General features: G+C 36.7%; 1 protein-coding gene across 1 annotated transcript; it reads right to left on the bottom strand.

Moving 5' to 3' along the window:
* On the bottom strand, positions 1-6822 carry LOC113065479 (photoreceptor ankyrin repeat protein-like). The gene is made up of 5 exons (XM_026236733.1): positions 6636-6822; positions 3270-3629; positions 3021-3150; positions 2798-2938; positions 1-1226 (listed from the first exon to the last, which is right to left on the bottom strand). Exons 2-5 carry the CDS (start codon positions 3546-3548, stop codon positions 412-414), a joined length of 1365 nt encoding a protein of 454 aa, XP_026092518.1. The 5' UTR covers positions 3549-3629; positions 6636-6822; the 3' UTR covers positions 1-411.
* Positions 6823-10168: the final 3346 nt, after the last annotated feature.

The following is a 10168-nucleotide window of genomic DNA, read 5'->3' as shown; positions in this document are numbered from 1 at the left end:
TTTTCAATATTGATAATAATAAGAAAGGTTCTGTTGTGAACCAAATCAGCATATTAGTATGATTTCTGAATGATCATGTGACCCTGTAGCTCAAAAGTCTTTTGTAAAATTATCCATTACAATCAATAATGTTGCTATCGCAAACACATTAAGAAGTATGGGGTTAAAGGAGAAGACCTGAAACATCATAAATGAAAAATGTTCAAAATAGATGTATGTATAGGCCTACTGGTTGTTGGAGAGGTAATAATTGTTTTTAGGATATATAAATGAATAAATGTCTTTAAACTGCCTTGTTCTGCTATCCATTCTTTTAAAACAACTGTGAAAACAATATCCATCCATACAAACTTGACCCATTGCCCTTTAACTAATGAAAACGATAAAGGTCTAGAATGATGTTGGCAGTATTCATTTTTTAGCTTTTTTATTGGTTCCTTTATTCATTTTCTCTTGTTCTGCTTTTTCCCTTTTCTTCTCTTTTTTCTTCTCCTCTTTAGCCTCCTTATACTTCCATATCGGTGGCTCTAAATAACCTTTGGTTAGCTTTTTCTTCTTCTCCTTCTTGGGCGTTGGCTCTCCAGACTTGGTCACTTTGATTTGGGGGACGCAGCCGGTGGGGAACACGCTATTGCGACGGGCCATGCTGCGCGGGACAAATTTACGGGCTCCATTGGAGGCCATGGAGAGTACGCTGCCTCTCCGCTCCGAGTCAGAGCAGCATGAGCCAAGCGACACAGAAGAGGCAGAAGTAGACGCCACAGAGATGGAGCCATTGCTGTGCCGCGTCACATGTTCCTCAAGCTTTTCCCCAGGGTGCATCTGCATCAGTTCAGGCACGGCCAAGCGTCTCTTTCCAATCTCCGGCGGGCTTGATGGACACAGAGGACGGCATCCGCTGACCACCAAGGGACTGTGGATGCTTGTGGTGATGCGCACCATGTGGTCCATGATGCCATTGTCCTGGGGGTCATGTGGAAAACTAAAGGTGAAAGTAGACTTCAGACGATGGGCGACTTTCTGTCCTGTGCTTTTTGTGGCTGTGGCCTTGGTCACTAGCTCCTTCAGATCTGGCCACTGTGGGACATATTTTTCACAGAATTGTTCGGCCTGAGGCCTGCTGTTCAGCCGTCTAATTCTGTTTAATGTCTCAAAGCGACCTGTCTTCAGAGCCCATTCTCGTATATCCTTCCCCCTCGCGGCATCCACAACATTTATGTCAGCTCCTAGCAAAGGAGAGACAAAAGATTACACAGCTCACTTACTAAAACCCATTCTGTTAGTCAAATATCCTAATGCATAACATGTTTTGTGCGTAAAGCATTTTATAGCATATGCATAATAATTAAGAACAAAACTATACTTATTGATTTCTGCTAATTTGCTATAAATATTATAGATTATAGTTGCATTGTGTTTCAAGGTCAAAAAAGACTGAAAGGCCTTATTCTAGTGAAAAAAGTATACTTTTTATGTATATATATATATATATATATATATATATATATATATATATATATATATATATATATATATATATATATATACCTACATATTGTTTTTATAATCGACTGTTTTAACGTTTTAAAGTTGAATTTGTGGCTATAGCTACTTTGAAATAAAATGCATTAGAGTGTAAACATGTTATTAGTTTTATGAGCAGAAAAAAATTGAGCAGTTGTTTTTACCCCGCCAAGTGGCCACTTTAGGGATAACATTAATTTCTAGTCTTAAAGGACTTCTCATTTCCACATTTTAATGAATTTCAATAATTGAACAAATCAGATGAACTAACCCAAGTGTGAAAGAAAAATCACTGTTAACTTTCGCATATCTCTGTTCAAGCAGAGCAAAACAGCATCATTTAGATGATGAGGAAGAGATATATTTCATTATCTTTCAAGTTGGGGTACTTGAACAAATTATGTTATTTGATTAAATAATTAAATTGGGTACTTGATAAAATGATATAGGCTAGTAATTAAGAACAGGATCATTTAATTTATTTTAAATGTATTATTATTTTTAGTTTGTCCAACTTGAGTTAAGTAACGAGTCCTGTGTAATAACCAATGCAATACAATTCAGGACCAGCACATTAGAGCAAGCAATAACGATAACATCAATAGCGATAACATCATTGTAAAGATTGTTGAACTGGTTGTATTTATATATGAAAATGAAAGATCTAATGTCGTTTTAACTACCTAGGTACAGTAAGTGTAGTAAATCGTCAAGTCTAAATAATTACCGTTAAGTGTACTCATGGCTAATCCATTACTCATCGTGAGGGCTAAACGATTATAGAAGGGATCAGGAAAGAAAATGTCCTCAGGTTCATCTTTTAAACCTGCTTGTGCTGACGTTGTGTCACCACATCACTTACCTTAACCTTGCATACCTTTCTTATACATACATATATATATACACACACACACACTTATACATAAAACATATAAAACATATACATAAAAATTGCAAAAAAATTGCATTTTCAATAGTGGTCTCAAACTTTTGTACTTTTGTCATTCTTTTATGAAATATTGCATGCACAACTGTAATAATATATATCATATAAAGCTGATTATAAAAGTGTTGTAACACCTGGCATTAGCAGGCATTTAAGACCTCGTGTTTATGCCGTTCTATACCTATTTATAGATTTGCTCTACTTTAGGGATGTTCTGGGATGAAACAGGAACACAATCCCATGATTTTCAATGCTTCGTTTCACATCATCCAGATTGCACAATTGGCCTATCTGTAAACTATATATTACAGTCCTAAAATAACGTACCAGCCATGAGCAGTGAAGCCATGCAGTCATTGCTGCCCTGGATCACTGCCTTGAGGAGTGCGGTGAAGCCTCGGGAATCCCGGAGCTCCATGTCCACACCACTGAAGTAATTTAGGATGTAGGTGAGGATGATTACGAAACCTGCAGAATTTATAGAAGGAATTAAGAATTAGGTCCTTCGTACCTAATAATCATTTCTTTAATACATTGATAAAGAGCCTACCAGCCTGTGCAGCGATCATGAGTGCAGTGTTGCCATCATTATCCTGATGATTGATATCCAGAAATGGGCACTGATTGAGTCCATACACGAGATCCACAAAGCCTTTTGATACTGCCACCATCAAACCATTCTATCAGAGAACAAGAAGAGGATTTGTCAGCATAGGAAACTATTTAATTATTTCTTCTGCCAAATTTCTGTTTTTTAGCGATGATGCTTTATGAGTAATAAGGTTATCCGACTCCCTACCCTGCCATTTATGTCTAGTTCCATGACTTCATCTCTTGTAACACCCCTTTCCAGAATTCTGCGGAGGGCTGCTGCATTGTTCTTGGCACAGGCTTGGTACAAGGTGTTGGCAGAGCCTCCACTGGCATCTTCCCGTTCATAGTCCGGGAGAACAGAGTCATCTGACAGCACACTCCCAGAATCTGAATCATTCTCAGAAACCGACAACTCAGAGGCATCCTCATCTGGGCCGGAGCCCAGATTTGGATCCTCCTGCACCGTGTCTTTAACCTCAGCCATCAGGTCAGCACGAGCCAGGACTCACACATCTAAGCAGGCACTTCATCATCATCTGCATCCTCGCTGCTCCCTCCCTGGAATCTGTGATGCACAGATAAAGATAAAGGCAAAGCTGAAACAACATTTTGATTATACAACAAATCAATCTTATCTGGCGTACATATGAGCTCATTTTTCTCTATTATGACAAGACTTAGTTTACATAGTGCCATAATGGGAAATAAAAATAAAGTAAAAATAAAGCAACCTGAAATTATTTTAAAAAAAATAATAATTTGTTAGGAAGCAAAAATGATAAAGATAAAGTATTTTTGTCCCATTTACAACCTTAGAACAACTTAAATTTACTTAAAAATCTAAGTAACTTTATTGTTTCCGGTATGTTTAGATATTTTTTTTTACTGAAAAACAAAGTAAACAAATAAAATACTGATTAAGATATCTATCTAAACCCTTTTTTTATGTTTTACCAAAAATGATTTTTCTATTGCATTGCAGTAAACACACCCTTTTGGAAGCTTTATTTTTAAGAGTGTATAGTGACATTTTTGTAGCCTTTTGTGGACTTTTAGGATTTTATTATATAATTATAATTACATGCATTAAATTAAATTATAATAACGTCATCTTATTTAATTTAAAACACTTGTTCACTTTGTTTGAACAAGGTTGCACCGTGGCACATCTCAATCAGAGAGCAGATTGGGGCTGAAGGGGATGAAGAGTCTCACCTGAGGTAAACAGTGTTGTGATTGAAAGGCTGTAATCTGCACAACTTTACAACTATGCTGTAACAGGCTCAATGTCTGTAAAGAGCTTCACTGTAGCTATATCTGGGATAAGACTATTGCTAGAGAATGACAGGAGAACATAGTTGCTAAGCACAAAGTTTAAGCAACAAACATGATGAATGTGAATGAGAAGGAACCAGTTAACCTTTTTTCAGGCTTTCTGAAAATATTCAAAGGAATGTAGGAACCAAGGTCAGTAAGTGTAAGCCAAACTAAACAAACTGCAAAATGAGTAATCATTTCATAAGTCAAGCATAACTCGTTGCTATTCTGACTTTAATTTCTACTACTGTGGGTTTTTAACGAGAATAATGTTGAACTGAACCCTGGTGCAATTCTGTAAATGATTTGTACAGAGTGCATTGTGCCAATATCTCAGGAGAACAGAATCAGTTAGTCAAACTCTAACCTCATGAGTAACATACTTATGTGTCAGCCAAGGCCTCACTCTTAAATGCCAAGGAGTGAGAAATGAGGAAGGCACTCAAAGAAACTAAAAATTAATTCAGTCTCAGGCCATCCAAGTTGTGGATGAGATGAGTTTTTATTTTTATTTTTTATTTTTCATTGGAATAGATTCTGGAGAAATGTATCATTACAATGATCATCTGCTGTGAATGGGTTCTCTCCTGATTTAGATGATACAGCTTTTTCAGTGGAGAAAGGAATTTTATTGATAGAGGACTTTTTTACTTTCATTCTGATGGCACCCATTCACTAAAGATGATCCACTGGTGACTATACATCCACTGGTCAAAATTTGAAAGTGAAATTCATGACATTTGCCAAGTATGGTAACCCATACTCTGAATTGGTGCTCTGCATTTAACCCATCCAAGTGCACACATACACAGCAGTGAGAAGTGAACACACCGTGTACACACACCTGGAGGAGTGGGAGGCTATAGATCCAGCACCCGGAGAGCAACTGGGGGCTCAGTGCCTTGCTCAAGGGTACTTCAGTCATGGGTATTGAGGGAGGAAGAGAGCGCTGTTCATTCACTCCCTCCCACCTTCAACTCCTGCCAGCACCAAGACTCAAACCAGCAACCTTCTGGTAACTAGTCCGGCTCTCTAACCACTAGGTCACAGCTGCCCCCTATATTGTTTCATTAAAATAAAAAAAGATGCTATGCAAAATTTGATCAATTTTGTCCATGTATGAAAAAAACATTGTTTGAATCTTTTAAAAAAAGAACATATTTGCTCTCACAGTGCTTTCCCAGCTATATTTAGCCATTGTTACTGGAAGCATATAGTGGCTAGCACAGACTGATATAGAGGCACTGTGTGTGTGTGTGTGTGTGTGAGAGAGAGAGAGAGAGAGACAGAAGTGGGAAGCAATGATGGGAAAACATTCCCCATTAGTGCCACATAAACAGTCTGTCCTCTGAGAACCACAACACTGTCCACATGCTGGTTTAGCTCTCCAGACCATGGAGTTACAACAACACTGTCCTACTGTCAGTCAAATAAATACCAGGCAAGCTTTATGAACATATATGTTTGTTTAAGAGAAAGTTTATATTTTTTTTAAATGGTGGTTGTTTTATTTTTGTTAACTGTCCACTTTTAACCAACTTTTTTAACCAACATTTTTTTTAGTTTCAATAGTCCGGTGGTGTGACAATGTTTTTTTTTAACTGTTCAAAGTAGTCTCATAATTGATAAGATTCCATAATAAATAAATGCATGCATGTAATTATAATTATATTATTTTTATACACCATGGCTCCCATCTGCACAAATACATATAGATTCAACTAGTTTTATGCTTATTAAGCATTACATTATTTGGCAACATCCCACTGCAGGACTGAATAAATGAACAGTGGGAAGTAAAAGTTTGCAGATCTTTTTTCTACTATTTGATTTAACCTTTGATCTTGCACCCGGTCAAGACTTTTTTTGGATGTGCGTATTTTGACTTTTGCTTTAAGTGATTCCACATAAACACATACATTTCTACATAAACTTATTTACTTCCTGTTAGGGCCCATGCAAACTTTTCAAGGATCCCAAGAAGCCACCCAATTAAAAACTCATTTTGTCAGTGAATCCACATTGTGCTTGATACATTTTTGTATTACACGATGAGGACACTCACATCTCCAAGCTATTTTTCACATTTTGCTTAAAATAATAAATAAATGATTAAATAAAATGACTTAAAATGTTTTAGACTAAGTCTGTTGTTTCTATAACACTTCATATGTCCTTTCAACATTTACTTGTTTCCCCAACTTATCAAAAATCTATATGCACCAAATCAATAAACACAACCATTGTATCTTACCATTAAAAGAGCTCAGAAGAAGGTAAAGCATAGTCCACATCTCTCTGGGTGATCAGATCACTGCTCCTGCTGTTTCTGTTTAGTCCCGCCAGTCTGGATTCTTGCTGTAGACTGTCTGATCTCACAGGACAGAGCCGTATCCCTTCCTGTCCCCTCCTCCAAGCCCTCCGTTCGGACACTTAGGCCTCTGATCACTGAAGAATCCTTCCAAATCTTGACACAGGTGCTCTGTTAAGACAGGCATGTCTACTCATCCTGATTACAGGAGATTTGTGGATTAACATCCAGAAATGGCAGCTGCCAGGAGTCTGTGGCTGTAAGGTTGTCACTGCTTCATGTCTTCAGTCTGAGCTGGCATGCTTCTCTTTGACTGACTAAAAAAGAGCAACGAACTATTTTATAATTAACTAGAGCACACAATACAACCACTATAGAATTTTGCACTTATAAAACGATAAAACAGTAAAGCTCACAGAACATGTGTGTGCTGGGTAGTGTTAAATGAAGTTTGGTCATTTCCAAATCATTTCCATGCATGACATGTAATCAAGCTTTTTGTAATTCACTATTAGTGGACACATTTTGAGGAACTTCCAAAATCCCCCCAAATTATGATTCACTCAAAACAATGCGTCTCATTAACGAAGGTGCATTTGCAAAATGTAGAAGAGCATTTGCATTGAAATCATAATAGGTTTGCATAGTTAGTTCAAAGGAGAAACTGTTGGGGCTTACAAGAAGACTTTAAAGAGAATCAGCTTTCAGAAATATTGATTTGACTGCACTGATATACTTGATAAAAACAAACCTGATATGAGAACTGAACCGAACTGGATTAAGACTATTTGTCTTTGGTAGAGCTGCTTTTGAAGTTGTTTCATTATTGAGGAAGTTTAGCAACATTGCCAAAGTGATTAAATTGAACTGAAATAACACGGATCTCAGGCTATCTGAATAAGATTAATATTCATTCGTTAAATGAAAAATATTCATTCTTTAGAGCTACTTTATAGCTGGATAGAACTTGTTTTGTAATTGATGAACTTTAACATTGACACTGCCACTGAGCTAAACCAACTCCTCATTGAATTGACCTTAGCTGAATAATAATCTTTTCTAGAGCAGAAATGTATAGTAATTTTTATAATTGTTGAAATTTAAGAATGCTGATTTCTTTTTTATTTCTGTTATGCTGCTTTGAAACAGTCTGTACTGTATAAAGCGCTATAAATAAAAGTGACCTGACTTTACTTAAAATGTATCATAAATGTATGATATATTTAGAACCAAAAAATATACACACATCTACAAAACTCACATACTCCCAATGGCCTAAATTAATCCAATGTGAATTTGAAGGAAGCTTTGCTCGAGAAATTTTTCTGCCCACAGAAATATACAAAATGTATGAAATGATTAGTGAGGCCCAATGTTCTTCGTATTCACTTCTTTGAAAGCTCAGCATCCTTGAAAGCAGAAATTCTTAAATTAAGGCCCTTAAGCATGACATCATAGTATTGTGGACAGCCACAAGAACAAACAGACAAAGTACAAGGATTTTAAATTCAAGTTTATCCAGGAAATTGAGCTGACACATTTGCTGGTTAGCCACAAAATACATTTTGGCCCATTTTATAAGGGCCTTTGAATGAATATTGTGAGCAAAACGAACATGAGTGACTGGACTTGTATATTTCAAATATAATTATTTTTTTTTTTACTAAATTAATAGCCTTGTTACAACACAGACAATCATAGCAAATCTCTGTAGTAAGAAACCTGTACTAATTTAGTCTGGAGTCCATTATTAATGAATCTCTATTCAAGACCACAATGACTCCAAAATACCAAAAATACAAATCAGTGCAAGTTACCCTCATAGTCTTTTTCAATGACTTTAAATTCATATATAACCTTGACTTTATGAATATATATAAAACCTGTGTGCAAAGTGTTCAGTGGAAAACAAAAGCAGCCAAATCTTTGGGTAGTTTAGAGCTGGATCACTTCAGGTTGGCTGGATGAGTTGGATTCGGAAAAGTGATGTGCGGCCACAGTTATTTTCTCAGTCTGCTGACCAAAAGCAGAAGAGTTATTACAGGGAAAAGTCTCAGGAAATGAGACAGAGAAAGAGGAAGCTCAGATGGCCTTAGAGATCATTCAAGTGGTGCGACTTTCTCCACAAGAGAAGATTGTATAGAAATGAAATCTTATATGTTTTGGTTCAAATGTGTATGGTAAATTAAATACCACGTGAATTATCCATCGCAGTGTTTTCTGGTTTACACGTGTGTTTTTAAGTGTATATTCCTAATTTCGCCAACAGAGGGCAGCAAACTGCACCATTACTGCATCTGTTACTAGATAGGGTGTTGTTAATGTAGTGTTCTTAGGGTACTCAGTGTACCATCACAAAATCGACCTCAGCACAATTCAGAGTTTAGATTTGACATGCTTAATTTAAGTGTGCTTTCATTTGTACTATTTGTGAACTCCTTATGAAAATGAACTTCCCAAGTCGTCATATTTATTGAGACAGTTGTAATAAATGAGGAATGTGTGACTCGTCGTTTGTGAATGCAATTATAGCATTATGTGCAATTATAGCATAATTATATACAGCACACTGTTGCTATGTTCAAAGTACAAAATGTCCTTCTAATGATTTGTTGTTGTAAACTTTTTTAAAGTCCTGATATCTTTGTACAAGAGAGACCAGCACTAGTTTAACAGATTTTTGTCATTGAAGCTCACTTTATTAGTAGGCTACCATATGATGCATTTGTGTGTGTACATGTATGAGGTGTGTGTTTTCCGGAAGACGGGCTACTGAGCTCTAAGTTTAGTCACAAAAGCTGTGCTAAAGACAGCATGTGCAGAGTTATTATTAGACTCTTGGCAGTGTTTCCACAGCCCATCTTTACACGGTTTGGCTCCAGCTCGGAGGGGCTCAGGCGGATTACATTCTGCTTTCCACCGTCCACCTCTTCTTTGACTCTCAGTGTTTGTGAGCACACCATCACAGAAGAATCTATCTAGGTGAAAATCTGACCCCAATTTGTGTGTGGTTTGGGCTGTAATAAGAGAGAGAATAAGACTAACGTTTGTAATTGTATAAAAGTGTGTCTTGACTCCAGGTCAGGTGAAGAGGGAAGGAGCAGCAGACTCAGGAATGTGTATGTCTACTCTGCTCAGAAAAGCACACATATACATTGTAGGCCACCCAAGTATGTGTATCATGACATGGCCATTCATTTAACCTGGAAAATATCAAGGCTAAAGTAAGCGTGGGTCTCGCACAGGTTCTAGACAAGTAAACAAAAGTCTAGCAAAAAGCCTTTTTATGGCGGGTTAATTAGATGAGTGATTTCTTGCAGAATACATATGCTACCTGATGAAAAAAGTTTGTTTTTCAAGTTTCTGTTTAGATTTTCTAGTATATTTAGTTTTTAGATTTTTGTATTTCAGGGTTGCCAAAGTATGTTTAAAGATGTCAAACACTCTGGCAGGTGAAATATGTAATTTTTTATGAA

The sequence above is a fragment of the Carassius auratus genome, chromosome 48 (assembly GCF_003368295.1).
Source record: "Carassius auratus strain Wakin chromosome 48, ASM336829v1, whole genome shotgun sequence".
Taxonomy (NCBI): domain Eukaryota; kingdom Metazoa; phylum Chordata; class Actinopteri; order Cypriniformes; family Cyprinidae; genus Carassius; species Carassius auratus.
Note: the sequence above shows the minus strand (reverse complement) of the source record. Positions and strands in the feature narration are given on the sequence as shown.

Bases quoted from the DNA above. Each gene is read 5' to 3' on its own strand.
- LOC113065479 (XM_026236733.1), bottom strand. From the start codon at position 3,548: ATGGCTGAGGTTAAAGACACGGTGCAGGAGGATCCAAATCTGGGCTCC. The intron at 2,939-3,020 runs GTAGGCTCTTTA...TAAATTCTGCAG, and splicing joins CATGATCGCTGCACAGGCTG to GTTTCGTAATCATCCTCACC. The intron at 1,227-2,797 runs GTACGTTATTTT...CTCCTTTGCTAG, and splicing joins GGCTTCACTGCTCATGGCTG to GAGCTGACATAAATGTTGTG.